General features: G+C 49.7%; 2 protein-coding genes across 3 annotated transcripts in view; one reads left to right on the forward strand and one right to left on the reverse strand.

Annotated features, from left to right (window-relative positions):
* LOC144263813 (major histocompatibility complex class I-related protein 1-like) overlaps positions 1–20,497 on the forward strand; it is a 44,719-nt gene extending 24,222 nt beyond the window's left edge. The window contains exons 3-8 of one of the 2 annotated variants that reach the window (XM_077814799.1): positions 4,656–4,931; positions 6,558–6,833; positions 8,629–8,730; positions 9,148–9,180; positions 17,294–17,335; positions 17,903–20,497. In XM_077814799.1, coding sequence (XP_077670925.1) covers positions 4,656–4,931; positions 6,558–6,833; positions 8,629–8,730; positions 9,148–9,180; positions 17,294–17,335; positions 17,903–17,907 — 734 coding nt within the window. In that variant the 3' untranslated portion in view covers positions 17,908–20,497. The remainder of the gene's footprint in view (positions 1–4,655; positions 4,932–6,557; positions 6,834–8,628; positions 8,731–9,147; positions 9,181–17,293; positions 17,336–17,902) is intronic. The other variant, XM_077814800.1, reaches the window with a different exon arrangement.
* The window catches only part of LOC144263816 (class I histocompatibility antigen, F10 alpha chain-like), a 1,122,758-nt gene that overhangs the window by 898,383 nt on the left and 202,926 nt on the right, over positions 1–21,449 (reverse strand). The window lies entirely within an intron of this gene.

The raw sequence follows: 21,449 nt of genomic DNA on the forward strand, positions 1-21,449 counted from the left end.
GAGTGGTGCTCGATTCTACCCACGCCAGGGCCTTTCTCCCAGAAGCCCACTTCTAGTCAATGTCATCACGGGTCAAGGCCCACTTAGGGTGTTGGGTCACATGGCCGCGTGCATATATGTGGTGTGGTATGCGAGGTTGCACCTCAGAACCCTTCAGGCTTGGCTGGCCTCAGTGTACTGGACTCGGTGCTCACAGTGCCTGCCCCAGTCCTCGTCCCCCTCGACTAGTGGACAGATCCCTGGTCGGTAGCCTTGGGCGTTCCCTTCGTCAGGCCCCAACCCTCAGTATCTCTAATCTTGGATGCATCCATGCTCGGTTGGGGGCCCATCTCAGGCACCTCAGGACACAAGGTCAGTGGTTCCAGCAGGAACTCTTGCTGCGGATAAACATCAGAGAGCTCAGGGCGGTCCGCTTAGCTCGTCAGGTATTCTTATCCCCCATCGCAAGCAAGGTGGTGCAAGTTCTTACAGAGAATATGGCAGCCATGTTTTACATCAACAGGCAGAGACGGCCCATTCTTCCCCCCCCTGTGTCAGGAGGCCATTTGCCTGTGGGAGTTCTGCATAAAGCGCTCAATCCAGCTTGAAGCTTCTCACCTTTTGGGAGCCCAGAACGAGCTGGCAGATCAGGTCTTCTCACTGCGAATGGTCCCTATGCCCCGACATAGCACGGGCCAGTTTCCAGTGGTGGGGTGCTCCCCTCATAGAACTGTTCACAACCAGACAGAACAGGAAATGTCAGCAGTTCTGCTGTCTGCCTGGCTGCAACCCGGGTTCACTCCCAGATGCCGTCTTACTCCCTTGGAGAAAGCACCTGTTCTGCTCCTTCCCCCCCATTCCTTTTGTGCACAAGGTCTTGCTGAGGTCAGGGGCAAAGGTTATTCTCATAGGCTCAACCTGGCCACATCGGCACTAGTCTGGCTTATTTCTAGACCTGTCAGTAGCAACTCCAATGCTGCTCCCTCCCCTTCTGGACCTGATCTCGCAAGATCATGGCCAAATGCTCCATCTGCCTGACAGCTCCATGGTGAAGCCTGCAGAACTGACCTGTTCGGAGCAGGCCTGCTAGGTCTTGCTAGGCAGTAGGAAACCAATTACCAGAGCTGTTTACCTCACCAAGTGGAAGCATTTCTCCATTTGGTCGACCCAGCAAGGCCTCCCACTGGGGTGCCAGAACCTCCCTATGAGTGGGGGGCCACCGGTGCTGAAAGTGTGACTCCGCCTCTTCCCCTGATGCCCCCCCGTGCTCCACCTCTTCTCCTGAGGCTCCGCCCCCTTCCCCCTGCTCTCACCTGCTGCTGAAGTGGCAGGGCCATGGCCCCTCGGTCCCCCTGTGCCGGCACCCCTGCCTCTCACCGGCTGAGTCATCTCTCAGATGAAGCAGAAACTCCAGAACAGTCTGGAAACAGCCAGGTGTAGCGATTCCATCTGTTAAGGTGCACCTAGCCGCCATCTCCGCATTCTACCCCCAGGTGGGTGGTCGGTCAGTTTTTTCACATGAAATGTCCATTCACTTCCTCAAGGGCTTTGAAAGGCTTTACCCGCAAATCTGGGAACCCATCCCCCTGGGGGACTTAAACCTAGTCATGTCAGAGCTCACGGGGCCTCTTTTTGAGCCACTGGGATTGTGCCCTCTTGTACCTTTCCTGGAAGTTCGCCTTTCTGGTAGCAATTACCTCAGTCAGGAGGGTCTCAGAGATCAGAGCTCTTATGTCAAAACCTCTATGTACAGTGTTCTTTAATGACAAGGTACAAGGTCACCCCCACGCCAGGTTCCTCCCAAAAGTAGTCTCGCAGTTTCATAGTAATCAGGCTATTTTCCTGCCCATTTTCCCGAAGCTGCACGAGAATAGAGAGGAATGACATCTCCATACTCTGGATGTTCGGCAAGCCCTAGTGTTCTATATAGAAAGGACTATATAGAAAGTCGATCCTTAAATCCATGCAGCTCTTTGTGGCAGTAGTTGATAGGATGAAAGGCTCAGAGAATTTCATCGTGGATCCCATTGTGCATTCACATGTGGTACGAGCAGGCAGGTGTCCCACCACCCGCCTTCCTGACGGCCCGTTGTGTGAGAGCACGAGCTTCCTCAGTGGTGTTCATGGCCCAGGCCCAATCCAGGACATTTGCAGAGCAGCGACCTGGGCGTCAGGACATACTTTTTCTTCGAACTGCACCTTCACCCAGCAAGCTAGAGATGACACTGGGTTTGGCTGGGCAGTGTTGTAATCCACATGTCCATGAACTCCTAACCCACCTCTTACAGTACTGCTTGGGAGCCACCAAATGTGGAATGGACGTGTTCAACATTTGAAGAAGAAAAAATGGTTACTAACCTTTCTGTAACGGTTGTTCTTTGAGACGTGTTGCACACGTCCATTTCACGAGCCACCGTCCTACTCCTCTGTTCGAGTTGCTGGTGTGACAGGGTTGGGTCAGATGGCTACAGGAGAGTAATAGAAGGCAGATATATTAGCCCCAGGTTAAGTAGGTCCCTTTTGCCTGGGTAAGGTAACAGGGAAGGTTCCAGAACAATCAGGAACCTTCTGAAGACAATTAAGACAGACAGGCTGATTGGCTGCAGGTCTTCTAATCAAGAAGCTGCTAGAATCAATTAAGGCAGGCTAATCGGGGCACCTGGGTTTAAAAAGGAGCTCACTTCAGTTGTGGTGTGCATGTGAGGAGCTGGGAGCAAGAGGCACTAGGAGCTGAGAGTGAGAACGCGGACTGTTGGAGGACTGAGGAGTACAAGCATTATCAGACACCAGGAAGAAGGTCCTGTGGTGAGGATAAAGAAGGTGTTGGGAGGAGGCCACGGGGAAGTAGCCCAGGGAGTTGTAGCTGTCGCACAGCTGTTCCAGGAGGCAGTCTAGACAGCTGCATTCCACAGGGCCCTGGGCTGGAACCCGGAGTAGAGGGCGGGCCCGGGTTCCCCCCAGATCCTCCCAACTCCTGGTCAGACACAGGAGGAGTCAACCTGAACTGTGGGTTCATGAAAACGGCCAAACTGCGGGCTGCTGTGAAGCTCCAAGGTGAGCAAATCCGCCAATAAGTGCAAGACCCACCAAGGTAGAGCAGGAACTTTGTCACACTGGCAAGAAGGAACTGAGAAGGTGCAGAGTAAACGGGTCCCTTCACACTGTGATATGAGCACATGGTACTAGAGTGTGCGAGAGCCAGCCTGAGGGGTATCACTGAGGGAAAAATTTCCAGCGACTGTGTGCGGGGCACGCACACCTAGCGTGGAATGGACGTGTGCAACACATCTCTGAGAACAACCGTTACAGGAAGGTTAGTAACTGGTTTTTATCCAAACCTGGGGCATGGTTCAGGGACACTCGGCTCTCACCTGTGGGCTCGGCTCTCACCTATGGCTGTGACACCAAATTGTATTTTAATCCCTTGGCCGACATTTTTCCAAAAGTGATTAGTGATTTTTTGGGTGTCTGATATTCAGCGGCCGGGTGCTCCCACTTTCTGATCAGGCCCCTTTAAAAGGTCTCAGCTGGGCACCCAAAATCACTAGTGATTGTTGAAAATCTAGGCATTTACCTCGATGTATCTAATGCAGGGTGAGGGAGGAGTGAAAATATTTGGGACCCTGTGTGGGGTATTTTTGTGCCCCCACATTCTGCCCTGTTTGCCAAGCGAGGGGTCTAATCCATTCCCCACGCGTTTCAGTCTTCCTTGTGATCCCCACAGTGTTCTCTGTTCCCCACAGCCTCCCTCCCTCTCCCCTAGACTCTCCTTCCTGTCCACATCTCCCTCCCTGCCTCCTGTCAGCCCAGGGGTGGCTGTATTAACTGAGTCTGCTCTTGGTTGTGTGCGAGATGGTGGCCGTTGTTGTGAAGATTAGCCTGGCTGTGGGAAAATGGTGACCAGTTGAACTAAAGGCCGTCAGTGGCCTGATGCTTACAGGGAATCACCTGGAGACAGTGGCCGTGTGAAAAAGAGGCCAAGCATCCGAAGTTGGTGCTTTGCCGTTCCTAGATTGAGTTGGGGGCATGGGGAAGATGGGGCAGGGAAACAGAGGGACCCTGGGGATTCTGTGAGGTCATTAAACCAGAGCAGAGCTTAGTGTGGGGGACAGACCTCCTGTACCACCTCCCCACAGGGACATGGGGTTACTGTGAATGGAGGAGGTGGGGGACCAAATGACCCTGAGGATCCTGCAAAATTAATACAACCAGAGCAGGAGAGCGGGGGTACAGACACCCTGCACACTCTCTCTTCTCCAGAATGATCCTCACTACCAGAACTGGGGGAATCCTCAGAGAGCAGAAGACAGCTGCAGGGGGATAGACACCTGCAATATCTGGAGTACTCCCTTTGGGGTCATGCCACCCTGCACCCCCTGCAGGGAGTGTACAAGAACAAGCAGCAATGAGGTACTCCTTAAAAGTTGTGAACTCTCTGCAATGGATGGTCTTTAGTGTACAAAGACCCAACAGATGGAGTGTGGGCCCCCCTGAGGTTTTGGGTTCCCTCCTGAAAGGAGCTGAGAGGGTTTAGGACCCAGCAGCATAAGTGGGAACCCCATTTCTCAGGGGAGGGAGGGCCCAGTAGCAAGGGGAGGACCCACTGGGCTACCTGCAGTGGGGTCCTGGTAAGATTTTCAGAGAGAGGCTGCTGCTGACCCTGAGCTGTGTTTCAGGGTTTCACATTATCCAGACGATATACGGCTGTGATCTCCGGGAAGACAACAGCACTTGGGGGTTTTACCAGGATTCATATGACGGACACGACTTTCTTACCTTCGATAAGGAGACCGTGACTTTGGTATCAGCAGATATTGGGGCTCAGATCACCAAAAGGAGATGGGATGTTGAAGTATTTGACAACCAGCGGTGGGAACACTACCTAGAGGAGGAATGTATTCCCTGGCTAAGGAATTCTCTAGAGTACGGGAAGGAGACTCTACAGAGGAAAGGTAAGATGGGGGACAAGCTCCACCCAGGAGGTCACTACAAGTTACATCTCCATTCCCCATCCCCAGCTCCAAAATGGAGCAGGGGGGTAGGGGGCAGTTCAGCTAACCTTGCACCAGGGATGGGTGGGAAAACAACCCCTTCTCCCTGAGCTCTGCTGGAAAAGAAGAGAAGAAATTAAAAATGTTAAAAGCAGCTCACTGTAGAGAAGCTGTATCTCCAGAGTCACTTGACCAAATGAGCCCAAATTTACAGCACAAATTCTACCTCTTCCCCTGGTGTGACACAGCAGTTATCAAGGCAATATACCTGTGCGTGTGCATGTTAGAGCACTTTGATTAATAATGAAAGTGCCACCGCTTCTGTGGACACCAGCTTCATTCACCATGTAATTCTTCCTCATTCGCTGTCTGCACCATCGTATTTCTTATGTTACCCCCGGCCCCTGTGTTCCACCAATGGCCGTAGCTTTGTTGTTGTTGCCTCTTTGTCCAGACTTCTTCCACAGTCATCTCTGTGCTTCGTTCCTTGCCATCCCCTACGTGTGGAATTGCCCTCAACATACTAATCTGGAAGAAGGCTCCCTTTGTCCTTAAAGCTTCCCTCTCCAGACCTACCTTTGCTGCAACACTTTCATACTTACTTACTTGATTCTTTTATCAATAAGACATCAGATAATCACAATCAGTCACATTTATTACCAAAGCTTTTTAGTTAAAGATTAATCAGCACAAACATAGAAGGGAAGAGGATAAATGCTTTACCACTCTGACTCAGGAGGACAGTTGCAGCGTAATCTGCTTCAAAATGTTAACTCGCTATTACCCATGTATGTACCTTGTCTGTTACTGTGGACACACATTTCCCAAATTAGTTAGCATCATTACACACCCTAATCTTTCCCTTCCCAAAAAGTTTGCACTTGCTGTTCAAGGTTACTTGAAATTTGTACCCAGTTTTTTGCAACAATTATACTAGTTGCTTATTTCTCTCACAACCCTCAGCAGAACATTGTCTTGTCCTTTTTGACATCTTTACAAATGCCAAGAAGAAAAAGCCACACACAGCAGTGTAATGTGTATTTCAGTGCCAAGGGAACATAAGGGTAAATCCTTTTGAAATCCATAATATTGGGGTAAATAGATTTGGTAACAACCTATAAGAAATTAGCCAATTAATATTAGCTAGTTTGAGGGGCAATTTAGCACTGTGTGTCACTTTCCATCTTTAATTGGTCAGTTTATCCAGTCCATTTTTTGCTCCCTGGCCAGGGCAATATTTTTGTCTCTTTCAAATCCAGGGACTGAGAGGAGATGGGCACAAACCTGGCACATGATTGACATCCGTATCTGGAGTTTAGTGAAGCCTTTCAAGGTACTTGTGTCACTGTAGTTGGGAGCGGAAGCCAGTTCAGGGACCTGGATTCAGGATTCACCGTTGCTGATGCTGGGAATTCAGCACAGGAATTCTCTAACATGGTGGTTCTCTCTCATCAGAGGGATTCCGTCTCATGGACTCTCATCTTCTCCCCCTGCCGCGGTCTCAGAATTTCATGCTGCAAAGCTCCAGCAAAGGCTGCCTGGATTAGAGCTTGAAAACAACTAACATCAGTTTCTTCTTTTTCCCAGTGCGCCCAACAGCTAGAGTGAGTGACAGGTCATCTCATGACGGCCTCACCACCCTCTCCTGTAAGGTCAGTGGGTTCTACCCCCGGGACATCACCGTGACCTGGCTGAGAAATGGGGAGAGCAGACAGCAGGAGACCTACTCTGAAGGCATCCTACCCAGTGGGGACGGGACCTACCAGACCTGGGTGAGAATGGAGATTGATCCCAAGATCAAAGCCCATTATTCATGTCACGTGGAGCATGAAAGCCTGTTAGAGCCACTCTCCGTCTCCTGGGGTAAGGAGTTTGTGTGTTTGTCTGTTTTTCCTAGTGAGAGAGGGGGAATCCATTAAACTCAACCGCTGAAAAATTCTCATTCAAGTTTCTAGGCTGAAGCTGGAATTTCCTCAGGGTCCTTTTAGCCCTGTCCCTCTGCAGTTAAGTTCTTGTGCTAGAGTTGGGACCCACAGTGCGTGGGGCTCATGTCTTGCTCTCCGATTTACTGCCTTTGGGACTGTTGGATACATCTCAGCAATACACTGTCTCTGAAGGGAGAAGATTAACAATGGGACATTAAGGCCTGAAGGGACCATTCTAATCATCTGATCTGAGCTCCTGCACAGCCCAGGGCAGGGGGGAATCACGCCAGGGACCCCGGCATCCAGTCTGGTCATCTGTGAGCAAACTAGACCTGATCCTTCAGAAAGAGATGCCCATTCCAGATGTAAAGTCTCCAGGGGATGGAGAATTTACCACATCCCAGGGGAAGCTCAAATCTGCCCCTTATTTCCAGACAGAATTGGTCTTGGTTCAGCTTGCAGCCCGGTCTCAACTTCATGCACTCATGGTCCTGCAATGAGTGCAGGGGTCGGGACTAGACGACCTCTCGAGGTCCCTTCCGGTCCTATGGTTCAGCAGGTTCTCGGAAACACGGCTCTACGGGCCCTTCATTCTTGCCCATGTGGCCAGAGAGAGAGGTTTAATGTTGGGAGCAGCTTGTTTCTGTGCGCAGTGATGTTGGAAGGGAGGTATGGCCTTGGAATGGTGCGAAGAGACAGATTAGAGCCCTGCATCACGGGGGAGAGACTCCTATGCCCCTAGCACAAGAAAGTCTTAGAAGAATTTTTTACACATGGAGCTGCCTTCCAGCCATCTTTTTGCTTGGTTAATTGGGATGTGGAAAAATGCAGCATTTGGAAGTGCAAACAATTTCTGAGAGGGCAGCCTGCACTGGGACTCTCGTCAGCAGACGGTTTCACATCAAAATCCAGCTACCACGTCGCCTGCCAATTTTTGTGTCATAACCCACATTTCCTTATTCTCTTAGAAATATTTTTCTTTTTGCTGTATTATCATGTGGCTCTTTCAGACAACAGGAGAAGCTGATTAATGAAACTGAAAGTGTATACAGAACTCGGGGTTTAACAGGTTTATATAAACCAAAAACAGTATTAATATTTCTTTCCTCCCCTCTTCACTTCCTGCCCCCTCAAAAAACACGCATTGTGTCTGTAACTCCATTCATGGCAGGGAAATCCAGAGCTTTGAGGTCAGTTTCCAGTTTGGCACCAGACTCCCACAATGGGACTGTGTTCCATTAGTCATGAAAGTCAGCCTGGTCAAGGGGGGTTAGGGGCTGGGAGCCAGGACTCCTGGGTTCTGTCTCTGGAAGGGGAGTTGGGGTTAGTGGGTTAGAGCAGGAGGGGCTGGAAGTCAGGATTCCTGGGTCGATTCCTGGCTCTTGCACTGCCTCACTGTGTGATCTTCAGCGAGTCTCCCCCCTTTCCCGTGTAGGGACGATACTGACATCCATGCTCTCCCAGGGTTCTGAAGATTGGTTAATGTTATAAAAGTCTTCGAGTTTAAGTGCTAAATATTTATTATGACTGGAAGTGGTAGAGACTGTGTCCAGGACTTCCTATGGTGGGGTGCAATGCATGGTGGCTGCACTGGAAGGGGTGGAGGGTTGCAGGACTCAGCCCTAACTTGGGGAGCTGACTGACGGATCCCTGCAGTGGGATGAAAGGGGGATTTTAGTGGTGGGGGGGAAGGGGATTTTTCCCCATTGATCATTCTTTCCATTCCATTTCAGAACCAAATAACAATCTGATTCCCACTGTGGCTGGAGTTATCACTGCAGCTGTCCTGATTGGTGTTATAATCGGAGTAGTCGTCTGGAAAAAGAAACGCCCAGGTAAAGAGCCTGGGATGGGGGGATTCTCTGGACTTGCCGGGCCCTGCACACCCGCCTAAGGGCAACAGCAGTTCAGGAGCCTGTGTCAGTCCGGTGTAACTGCCCCATTGCGGGACTGAGCTAATGACCCCCAATGGGAGCTGCTGGAGGGCCAGACCCAGAAACTGGGTGCGGGTTACAGTTTAGATGGGGCTAGGTTTTCCATAGAGCTCAGCACCCTGTGCGCCGAGGTCTTTGGAAACTGTCTCATTGTGTCTTTCTCTCCTGCCAATTGTGAGCGCCTGGGACCTTGAGTCCATTACTGAGCGCCAGGGGGCTGTGCTGGGCCAGGGGCCCGGTTTCTGAGCTGTGGACACAGATCAGAGTCGGTTCCTGCCTTGGGAGCTGAATTCACTGAAATTTGCCTTCTCTCTGCAGGGAAGAAGGGAGATGGCTATGCTGTAGCTCAGGGTAAGTGACAAGAGACCCATCGCCTCTTTTCAAGTGGCCATCTCTGAACGGCCATCAGTATTTGCTTGTGGATTTTAGCCTGGAGCCGCTGACAGGAGATCCTCGCTTCCACTCATAGGCCTTGTCTACACTGAGAATTTTAGGGAAATGTCCAACTATTGCTCTAGTACCATAGAATCGTAGGACTGGAAGGGACCTTGAGAGGACACCTCGTCCTGTTCCCTGCACTCATGGCAGGACTAGGTATTATCTAGACCATCCCTGAGTAACCTGCTCTTAGAAATCTCCAATGAGGGAGATTCCACAACCTCTCTAGGCAATTTATTCCAGTGCTTAACCACCTCTTCCAGTCCTTTCTCCCATCTTCCATGACTTTTCAGAGCTATTGACTCAGATATCTCCTCTCTCAGTTCCTTGACTATTCTAGGATGCTTTTCATCAGGCCTTCGTGACTTGAAGACATCTAACTTGTCTAAATAATTTTTAACTTGTTCTTTCCCTATTTTAGCCTCAGATTCTACCTCAATTTCACTGGTGTTCACTATGTTAGACATCCAATCACTATGACACGTTTGGGTGAAAACTGAAACAAAAAAGTCATTAAGCCCTTTTCCCATTTTCACATGTTCTGTTATTGTCTTTCCTTCCTCATTGTCTAATGGGCCTATCCTGTCCTTGGTCTTCCTCTTGCTTCTAATGTATTTGTAGAATGTTTTCATAGAATCATAGAATCATAGACTATCAGGGTTGGAAGGGACCTCAGGAGGTCATCTAGTCCAACCCCCTGCTCAAAAGCAGGACCAATCCCCAATTAAATCATCCCAGCCAGGGCTTTGTCAAGCCTGACCTTAAAAACTTCTAAGGAAGGAGATGCCACCACCTCCCTAGGCAACGCATTCCAGTGTTTCACCACCCTCCTAGTGAAAAAGTTTTTCCTAATATCCAAGCTAAACCTCCCCCACTGCAACTTGAGACCATTACTCCTTGTCCTGTCCTCTTCTACCACTGAGAATAGTCTAGAACCATCCTCTCTGGAACCACCTCTCAGGTAGTTGAAAGCAGCTATCAAATCCCCCCCTCATTCTTCTCTTCTGCAGACTAAACAATCCCAGTTCCCTCAGCCTCTCCTCATAAGTCATGTGTTCCAGACCCCTAATCATTTTTGTTGCCCTTCGCTGAACTCTTTCCAATTTATCCACATCCTTCTTGTAGTGTGGGGCCCAAAACTGGACACAGTACTCCACATGAGGCCTCACCAATGTCGAATAGAGGGGGACGATCACGTCCCTCGATCTGCTCGCTATGCCCCTACTTATACATCCCAAAATGCCATTGGCCTTCTTGGCAACAAGGGCACACTGCTGACTCATATCCAGCTTCTTGTCCACTGTCACCCCTAGGTCCTTTTCCGCAGAACTGCTGCCTAGCCATTCGGTCCCTAGTCTGTAGCGGTGCATTGGGTTCTTCCGTCCTAAGTGCAGGACCCTGCACTGATCCTTATTGAACCTCATCAGATTTCTTTTGGCCCAATCCTCCAATTTGTCTAGGTCCCTCTGTATCCTATCCCTGCCCTCCAGCATATCTACCACTCCTCCCAGTTTAGTATCATCTGCAAATTTGCTGAGAGTGCAATCCACACCATCCTCCAGATCATTTATGAAGATATTGAACAAAACTGGCCCCAGGACCGACCCCTGGGGCACTCCACTTGACACCGGCTGCCAACTAGACATGGAGCCATTGATCACTACCCGTTGAGCCCGACAATCTAGCCAACTTTCTACCCACCTTATAGTGCATTCATCCAGCCCGTACTTCTTTAACTTGCTGACAAGAATACTGTGGGAGACAATGTCAAAAGCTCTGCTAAAGTCAAGAAACAATACATCCACTGCTTTCCCTTCATCCACAGAACCAGTAATCTCATCATAGAAGGCGATTAGATTAGTCAGGCATGACCTTCCCTTGGTGAATCCATGCTGACTGTTCCTGATCACTTTCCTCTCATGTAAGTGCTTCAGGATTGATTCTTTGAGGACCTGCTCCATGATTTTTCCGGGGACTGAAGTGAGGCTGACTGGCCTGTAGTTCCCAGGATCCTCCTTCTTCCCTTTTTTAAAGATGGGCACTACATTAGCCTTTTTCCAGTCATCCAGGACTTTCCCCCGTTCGCCACGAATTTTCAAAGATAATGGCCAATGGCTCTGCAATCACAGCCGCCAGTTCCTTTAGCACTCTCGGATGCAACTCGTCCGGCCCCATGGACTTGTGCACATCCAGCTTTTCTAAATAGTCCCTAACCACCTCTTTCTCCACAGAGGGCTGGCCATCTATTCCCCATGTTGTGATGCCCAGCGCAGCAGTCTGGGAGCTGACCTTGTTAGTGAAGACAGAGGCAAAAAAGCATTGAGTACATTAGCTTTTTCCACATCCTCTGTCACTAGGTTGCCTCCCTCATTCATTAAGGGGCCCACACTTTCCTTGGCTTTCTTCTTGTTGCCAACATACCTGAAGAAACCCTTCTTGTTACTTTTAACATCTCTCGCTAGCTGCAGCTCCAGGTGCGATTTGGCCCTCCTGTTTTCATTCCTACGTGCCTGAGCAATATTTTTATACTCTTCCCTGGTCATATGTCCAACCTTCCACTTCTTGTAAGCTTCTTTTTTATGTTTAAGATCCGCTAGGATTTCACCGTTAAGCCAAGCTGGTCGCCTGCCATATTTACTATTCTTTCGACACATCGGGATGGTTTGTCCCTGTAACCTCAACAGGGATTCCTTGAAATACAGCCAGCTGTCCTGGACTCCTTTCCCCTTCATGTTAGTCCCCCAGGGATCCTACCCATCCGTTCCCTGAGGGAGTCGAAGTCTGCTTTCCTGAAATCCAGGGTCCGTATCCTGCTGCTTACCTTTCTTCCCTGTGTCAGGATCCTGAACTCAACCAACTCATGGTCACTGCCTCCCAGATTCCCATCCACTTTTGCTTCCCCTACTAATTCTTCCCAGTTTGTGAGCAGCAGGTCAAGAAAAGCTCCCCCCCAGTTGGCTCCTCTAGCACTTGCACCAGGAAATTGTCCCCTACGCTTTCCAAAAACTTCCTGGATTGTCTATGCACTGCTGTATTGCTCTCCCAGCAGATATCAGGAAAATTAAAGTCACCCATGAGAACCAGGACGTGCGATCTAGTAGCTTCTGCGAGCTGCCGGAAGAAAGCCTCATCCACCTCATCCCCCTGGTCCGGTGGTCTATAGCAGACTCCCACCACGACATCACTCTTGTTGCTCACACTTCTAAACTTAATCCAGAGACACTCAGGTTTTTCTGCAGTTTCATACCGGAGCTCTGAGCTGTCATACTGCTCCCTTACATACAGTGCAACTCCCCCACCTTTTCTGCCCTGCCTGTCCTTCCTGAACAGTTTATAACCATCCATGACAGCACTCCAGTCATGTGAGTTATCCCACCAAGTCTCTGTTATTCCAATCACGTCATAATTCCTTGACATCACCAGGACCTCCAGTTCTCCCTGCTTGTTTCCAAGGCTTTGTGCATTCGTATATAAGCACTTGAGATAACCTGCTGATCACCCCTCATTCTCAGTATGAGGCAGGAGCCCTCCCCTCACAGACATTCCTGCCTGTGCTTCCTCCCGGTATCCCGCTTTCCCACTTACCTCAGGGCTTTGGTCTCCTTCCCCCGGTGAACCTAGTTTAAAGCCCTCCTCACTAAGTTAGCCAGCCTGCTCGCAAAGATGCTCTTCCCTCTCTTCGTAAGGTGGAGCCCATCTCTGCCTAGCACTCCTCCTTCATGGAACACCATCCCATGGTCAAAGAATCCAAAGCCTTCTCTCCGACACCACCTGCGTAGCCATTCGTTGACTTCCACCATTCGACGGTCCCTACCCAGGCCTTTTCCTTCCACGGGGAGGATGGACGAGAGCACCACTTGCGCCTCAAACTCCTTTATCCTTCTTCCCAGAGCCACATAGTCCGCAGTGATCCGCTCAAGGTCATTCTTGGCAGTATCATTGGTGCCCATGTGGAGAAGCAGGAAGGGGTAGCGATCCGAGGGCTTGATGAGTCTCGGCAGTCTCTCCGTCACATCGCGAATCTTAGCCCCCGGCAAGCAGCAGACTTCTCGGTTTTCCCTGTCAGGGCGGCAGATAGATGACTCAGTCCCCCGGAGTAGAGAGTCCCCGACCACCACCACCTGCCTCCTTCTCTTGGGAGTGGTGGTCGTGGAACCCCACATCTCAGGACAGTGCATCTCATGCCTTCCAACCAGCGGAGTCTCCTTCTGCTTTCTCCCCCCAGACATATCATCTGGTCCACTCTCCGCAATGGTACCTGTGGAGAGAACATGAAAGCGGTTAGTTACCTGTGTCCGCGTTGCTGGAACCCGGACATTCCCCCTTCTTCTTCTGGAGGCCACATGTTGCCAAGCTTCTTCACTGGCCTCTTGGCTCCGCTGTGCAACCTGCTCTAAATCTTTAGAGCTTTGTGCCCGTAGAAGCATATCCTGACTTTTGTCCAGAAAATCCTCCGTTTCTCGTATACAACGCAGGGTCGTTATCTGTTGCTCCAGACCTTCAATCTTCTCTTCCAATATGGAGACCAGCTTGCACTTTGTACACACAAAGTCGCTTCTGTCCTGTGGAAGAAAGACAAACATGGCACATCCAGTGCAGGTCACAACAGCTGAACCCCCCGCCCCTTCCATATCACCTTCCTACTATGAGCTTCCTCAGAGAAGTTGTCAAGATGTAAGCCTCACTGGGCTCACTCCAGGCAAACTCCCAGGCAAACTCCTGCTGTGTGCTGCTCTGCTGTCCCCCGCCGCTCAGCTTGTTCGCGAAGCTCTGGCTATTTTTAAATAGCCAGGCTTCCCTGAAACAAACAAACAGACAGCCCCAGTGCCCGCCCCCTGCAGGCTACCAGCCAATCAGGCACTCGCTCAGGCTCTCACACTGCCCTCCCAGCAAACACACGCTCGGATACTCACGAATCCCAGGCAAACTCCTGCTGTGTGCTGCTCATTTTCTTGTTACCCTTCATGTCTCTAGCTAGTTTGATCTCGTTCTGCACCTTGGCCATTCTAATTTTGCCCCTGCATACTTGTTATTTGTTTACAGTTTTCCTTTGTAGTTTGATCTAGTTTCCACTTTGTGTAGGACTCTTTTGATTTTTAGATTATTGAAGATCTCCTGGTTAAGCCAGCGTGGTCTCTTGCCATCCTTCATTTCTTTCCTGTGCAGTGAGATAATTTGCACTTGTGCTCTTGATAATGTCTCCTTGAGAACTTTCCAACTCTTCTGAACTGTTTTTCCCCTTAGACTTGCTTCCCAAAGGATCTTACCTTAGCAAACGCAGGGAGTTGCTAAAGTCTGTCATCTCAAAATCCATTATCTTTATAGTAAAAAGAAAAGGAGTCCTTGTGGCACCTTAGAGACTAACCAATTTATTTGAGCATGAGCTTTCGTGAGCTACAGCTCACTTCATCAGATGCATACCGTGGAAACTGCAGCAGACTTTATATATACACAGAGAATATGAAACAATACCTCCTCCCACCCCACTGTCCTGCTGGTAATAGCTTATCTAAAGTAATCGTCAGGTTAGGCCATTTCCAGCACAAATCCAGGTTTTCTATTTGTGCTGGAAATGGCCTAACCTGACGATTACTTTAGATAAGCTATTACCAGCAGGACAGTGGGGTGGGAGGAGGTATTGTTTCATATTCTCTGTGTATATATAAAGTCTGCTGCAGTTTCCACGGTATGCATCTGATGAAGTGAGCTGTAGCTCACGAAAGCTCATGCTCAAATAAATTGGTTAGTCTCTAAGGTGCCACAAGGACTCCTTTTCTTTTTGCGAATACAGACTAACACGGCTGTTACTCTGAAACCTATCTTTATAGTGCTGTTTTCCTCCTACAATTCCTGAGAATCATGAACTCTACCATTTCATGATCACATTCACCCAAGCTGCCTTCCACTTTCAAATTCTCAACCGGTTCCTCCCTATTTGTCAAAGCCAAATCTAGAACAGCCTCTCCCCTAATAGCTTTCTCCACATTCTGAAAGAAAAATTGTCTCCAATACATTCCAAGAACTTGTTGGATAATCTGAGCCCTGCTGTGTTGTTTTCCCAGCAGAGGTCGTCTTCAGTAGTGTAGCGTGGCTGTAGACACGTGTTCTCTAACCTTGCTCCGAGGAAGTCCTAGGCGATACAAGGGTTAAAAACACCTGAACCCCATCTCCTCGATTGCTCCACCCCTGCTCTCTCTGGTGGAACTGCATGGCTTGCGGGCATGGGTCCCAATTTTAGTAGTGTAGACAAGGCGATAGTCAGGAATGTATACGGTGGTTTGGGGCTGAATGATTATCCCCCTAGAGCTGTGCTGTGTGTGGCTGAGTGTGACCCTGAAGGTGTCTGACCTGCTTTTAATGTTACACTTCTTTTGATTTACCTAGAAAGTTGGTTTGGTGCTTGTGAAATCTGGGCCTGATCCAAAGCCTGTTGAAGCCAATGGGAGTCTTTCCACTGACTTCAGATCAGCACCACTCTGTCGCCTCGATGACAACAAGTTCAAATCCCCTCCTCAATTGTCTCCTGTAATTAGCTTTACCAACAGGACCATAAAATTATGGGAGATATTTACATACATTATTGACTGCATCTGAGGCCGTCTAATGTCTGGTATGAAGAGCCAGTATAAAGTGCACAGATCTGCCGGGCCCTGCTAGGGTGGAGTCATCCAGCTCTCTCTCTATGCTCTCAGGGGTCCCCCAGCAGATAACGGAGGGGGTTTGAGAAGTGCCAACAAAACCTCCGCAGAGCACCACCCTACCTCCTACAGCTGGCCCTCAGTCGTGCCTCCCTCCCTCCTCCTCATTACTCCAGAACAACAGAAATTCACATGCAAGAACTTTGTTAATGGGGAGTTAAGGTGGCAGGTGCTCAGCCCTGCCCTGGGCTCCCTGTGTCCTTTCAGAATGGGAGTGTTTAATTCCCAGAAGTCAAAGGTTGGCAAACCAGGATATGCAGAGATATTATGGCCAAATTCACAGCCATAAAAAAAGCATCACAGACCATGAAATCTATACAGATTTCACCGGGGAGACCAGCATTTCTCTAACTGGGGGTCCTGACCCTGAAGAGGGTTGTGGGGGGAGGAGGGGGTTTGCAAGGTTATTGGAGGGGATCACAGTATAGCCACCCTTACTTCTGTGCTGCCTTCAGAGCTGGGGAGCCAGAGAACGGTGGCTGCTGGCCAGGCACCCAGCCCTGAAGGCAGTGCCCCCCCAGCAGCAGCGCAGACGTAAGGGTGGCAATGCCGTGACCCATCGACAATAACCTTGCTGCCCCCCTCCCCCCAGCCCCTTTTTGGGTCAGGACCCTACAGGTACAACGCTGTGAAATTTCAGATTTAAATAGCTGAAATAATGAAAATGACAATTTTTTACATCCTGTGACTGAAATTGACCAAAACCGACCCTGAATTTGGTAAGGTCTTAATTATGATGCTTCCCACGCAACTCAAACTCTGCCCCAGTGGGTCTGGGAATAGGAACAGGAAGTAGACCAGCACCATGCCAAACCAAACTTGCCCTTGTCTGTGTGCCCAGCACCGCCCCAAATCCGCATTCCTCTTCATACCGTCCACACTGTTCGGTGCAGCGCCATTGATTAAGGCGGGAATTGCTGTTCGTTGGCGGGGGGAGGGTGACGTCTGTGGTCTGCGTGAGGGACCCCTCTGGGCACAGACCAAAGGAGGCGGAGTTGAGGTTGTTTGGCAGGAGTATCCTTAGCCCAGCATCTCCTGCTTTGCCAGCCGTTGAATGTTGAGTAGTCTGGGCTCCCGTTCTGACGAGGCATGAAGAGCACAGAGCAGTGCTGTCCCCCTGCAGTGGTGATATTTTTTCCACGTGAATAATGGAAATCCTGGGCAGCTGCCCTGTAGACTGGTCTCTGCACCAACCAGCTCACTGCTCGGGAAGAGTCAGGTGATGACTGTTCCCTTTGGATAGGAGTCCCCGTATCTACTAACTACACTGAAACCCTGCCCTGTGAGAGCCGCTAATACACTCTCTCTTCTCCTCCTCCTCTGCACAGCAAACGACCAAGGATCTAGTGGCTCTGACCTATCTGCCCAGGGTAAGTGAGCGGGCCTCTAGCCTAGGGGTTCACTGCTCTCACTGAGGCCTCTGGAGAGAGAGACCCAGTCCAAGTCATTGGACCCTGAGTCTCCCTGGCCTGTCCCCTCTAGCAAACCAGCCCCAAGGAGCAGAACAGGGGAGTTTGGGATCTCTTATTTCCCTTTTATTCACACTGGGGGTGCAGGAACAGGTTTGCAGCCAAATCCCCCTTGTTTTCTCTGCGATGACTTTAGGTGTGAAAGACTCTAGTGAGAGGGATTTCTCTGTGGCTGCTGGTACAGCGTGGGCTGAGCTCAGCTTTTGCAATGATAACTCCAGCTGCTTCAGAGAACAGTCTCCAGTGAACTGCAGGGAGGAAGCAGCAGGGACAGAGCCCAGCACTTGGGGCTCCAGGAACCCAGGTCTGTGACCCTGGAGCTACAAGCTTTGTCAGCGGGGTTAGAGATTTTATCCACTGAACCCTGCAGCCACTAGGGCGACTGCCCCGACCGCAGCGTGCACTGTCATTGCAAAACATGATGGCAGGTTCCCTTTGACAGACGTTGCCTGTGTTTAACTTCTGCAGCTTAACTGAGCCTGGTGGAGTCCGTGCCACGGCCTGAGGGGACCCCCGAGAGGAAGACGGATGAGCTCTGCTCTGTCTCCCTACAAGAACCAGTCAACCCCTCCCTAGCTTTCCTCTGGCACTTGGAGCGTCCCGTGTGGGATTTCCGGCCTCGTCTCTCTGCTCACTGAACCACGTTTTGCTTTTCAGATGTCATAGTTTTCTGTAATAATGTTTTATTTGCACAAAATAATTTCCAACATTTTAATGGATAAAAACTCTGTTAGTCAGAGTTTAGTATTTGCCCCATTCAGTGTGGGCACGCCGTGCTCTGGCTGCGCGGTGAGGTCTGCACACCCTGAACGGGGCGCTAGGTCTGTCAGCAGTAACTGCTCCTGTGTCTGTGGTGGGGACGGCTTTTTTTCCTGCTGAATTTCATGATTATAACACGGTAAATGGCCGGGTCTACTCGCAGCTGGTCGCGCTGTTGCCATCATCAGCTGAGGACATCTGTTGGACAGGAATAAGTGTCTGCATTTAGTTTGTAAGTGCCTCTAACGTCCTTTTCACCATTCATAGAGCCACAGAAATGCTGGGCTAGAAGGGCCCTCAAGAGGTCATCAAGTCCAGCCCTGATCTCAGGCAGCACCAAGTTAACCTAGACCATCCCTGACTGGTGTTTGTCCAACCTGTCCTTAAAAACCTCCGAGGATGTTGATTCCACATCCTCTCTAGGCAAACTGTGTGACGAAGTGGGATATTTTCCTAACGTTGCGTATGTATACTGTGTGCCTCAGTTTCCCCCGTGTGCTGCATGTCTAACCCAGGTGGGAGGGGGGTGTCTGTTGTTGTAGAGGACCAAGTGTGACCCAGTCTAGCAGCCTGGACCCCAGACCATGGCCTGGGCACTTTGTAACTTAGCGACTGATGACCTGAAGGCCCATCCCAACTTGGAGCCAGCCAGTTATGGGCAGCAGAGAGAACAAAGAGCTGAAGAGAGAGTCACCTGGAGACCTGTTTGCCCGGGAAAGAAGACAGATGGAGATGGGGCCTTGGAGGTGATATGGGGTGGGCCGCAGAAAGGAGGATTCACTTCTGGTCTGGGAACAAAGAGTGGCCTGAGCCCACCTGGATGGGGACAGACCCTGATGAACGCCCCTGAGAAGGTCTTGTAATCTGCTCCAGACGTACAATAAACCCTTCTGTGCTGCGCTGGCTGAGAATCGCTGCAGGCTCGAGAGAGGCAGGCATGCTGGAGGCTCAGACGGGCGGTACTGGGAGGCGGAGGAGAAGCCTACAGCTTAAACCCTGAGCAAAGAGTGTGACCTCATGTAGGCTCAGTACTCTGAAAGGCCAGTTCCCCCCAGGGGCCATACGGAGCCAAGAGGGCACTGGCCTGTGAGTCTGTGACAACCTGTCCCACAGTGAACTGTCCTTAGAGCTAGAGAGTTTTCCTAATGTCTAACCTAAATCCCCCTGTCTCCTATTATCAGTGCACCTGGAGAACACTTGATCACCGTCCTCTTCAGAGCAGCCCTTAATGCCGGGGTAGATAATTATTTTTTGTCAAGGTCCAAATTTCTTGGTCACGATATAGCCACGGTCCAGACTCAAGAGAAACATTTTTCACACCACAAGTGCCCTGTTCAACGACCGCCTGCAGTGCTGTGAAATATGCCCAGGGCCTATATTGTTTATATTCTTAGTGCATTAAATGAAAAATAAAATCAAGCCATGGTATAGCCTGAAAATAACCTCCAAGAAAGATAACGAGGAGTCTGGTGGCACCTTAAAGACTTACCGATTAGTTTGGGCATAAGCTTTCATGGGCCCACGAAAGCTTATGCCCAAATAAATCGGTTAGTCTTGTTGGAGACCCCAGGGCATGGCCACTAGTTAAGTCGAGGGGATGGAAGGCCATAAGGGTCGAGGAAGTCTCCCTGCTGAAGGCCGAAGGGCTTCTTCTCAACACCCCTTAATAGAATTCAGGCCTGGCTGGTTTGAGTAAGCTCTTTTGCTTTTAAAACAATGTTGCAGCCGCAGATAATGCCTCATCGTGTAAGGTTTGCTGACACCAAGTTAAAGATAATAGGAGAGAGAACTACAAGGCCAGACAGGACGTGCTGGTTGTTTAAGTTGCTAAGAATGCTTGTTAGCGGTTGCAGGAAATTAAACATTGTTGTAACCCATATAAGGAAGGCAGAGTATTTGTGTAAAGTTTTAATTGGCTGATGTGTAGTGCAGTAGCATTAAGGGATATAAAAGTGTGTGTAATGACCTGCTCTGGGTGCAGGATTTGAGATTCTGTTCTCCCTGGACCTTGCTTGCAGCAGCACATAAACTTTTCTGCTTCTCCACCCCGTTGCGATTACTGAGTGAAGCACACCAGGTAACGAACCAACCCCTGCTATTGTTTTGCCTCTGGGCACTGGGTGCTGGCAACAGTCTTTAAGGTGCCACCAGACTCCTCGTTGTTTTTGGGGATACAGACTAACACAGCTCCCCCCGATACTTGTCTCCAAGAAAGATGTAATTTATCTGAAACGTTGAGAAAGTGTTTAGAAAAATGTCAAATAGATGCAACTATTAGCATTAAAAATACTTTCAGGCAACAGGTTTAAGTCTGTGTGTGGGTTTTGTCAAATACGGTTATTGTAGGCGTATCTGCACAGAGAGAGAGAAACAGATTCAAAACTTTTTCAGCCGTTTGTGGTTTATTTACCATCAGTATCAGAGTTTGAAAGAAACACTTAGTACACCTGAACTCTTCATCTTTTATGATTCAAGCCTTTCCACGAACAAACACCCACCCACCACCATTCCCAGATCCTTCTCAGCACTGCTGCTGCCGAGCCAGTTTGCCTCATTCTGTATTTGTGCATCTGGTTTTCCTTCCCTATGTGGCGCACCTCACATTGGTCTTTGTTGAATTTCATTTTGTCGTCTGTTGCCCAGTTCTCCAGTTTATCCAAGTCCCTCTGAATTTTAGCTCTATCCTCCAAAGTGCTGGCAACATCCTTCCCCCCACCCCGCAGCTTTGTGTCATCTGCAGCATTGATCAGTCTGCTCTCTGTACCTACATCCAGGTCATTTATAACGATGTTAAACGCTGGACCCAGAACAGATCTCTGGGGAACCCCACTTAAGACCTTCTCTTTTGCCCTCACAATTTACAGCTCTCTCCTCCCCCTCAGGGTGCAATGATCCTCTACGGGTTAACAGGACCTTTTTCCAGTGAAAGAGCCTTTATCACACTGTGAATATTCTTAAACATGTACATGTATTTATTAGCAATCAACAGCTGATCAGCAGAATACACTCACCGAGCATCTAATGCTCACCACTCCCAATAAAGCAGACAGACCTCTCCTAATGGCCAGTCAGCGTTGTGTCATCTGGGGCTCTGGCTTCTCCACAGTCTGGTCATGCAAGGGTTCAAAATCCGAGCCGTTCCGGTCTTGAGCCGAATCCCCGAGTTACGTTCCAATGAGCTTGTTTTCTCACCCTCCGGATATAGTTAAAATGAGAGTTCTTCTTACAATACCTTCTTCGCCAAGTGTTTTACTCA

Source organism: Eretmochelys imbricata, chromosome 4 (genome assembly GCF_965152235.1).
Source record: "Eretmochelys imbricata isolate rEreImb1 chromosome 4, rEreImb1.hap1, whole genome shotgun sequence".
Lineage (NCBI taxonomy): Eukaryota > Metazoa > Chordata > Testudines > Cheloniidae > Eretmochelys > Eretmochelys imbricata.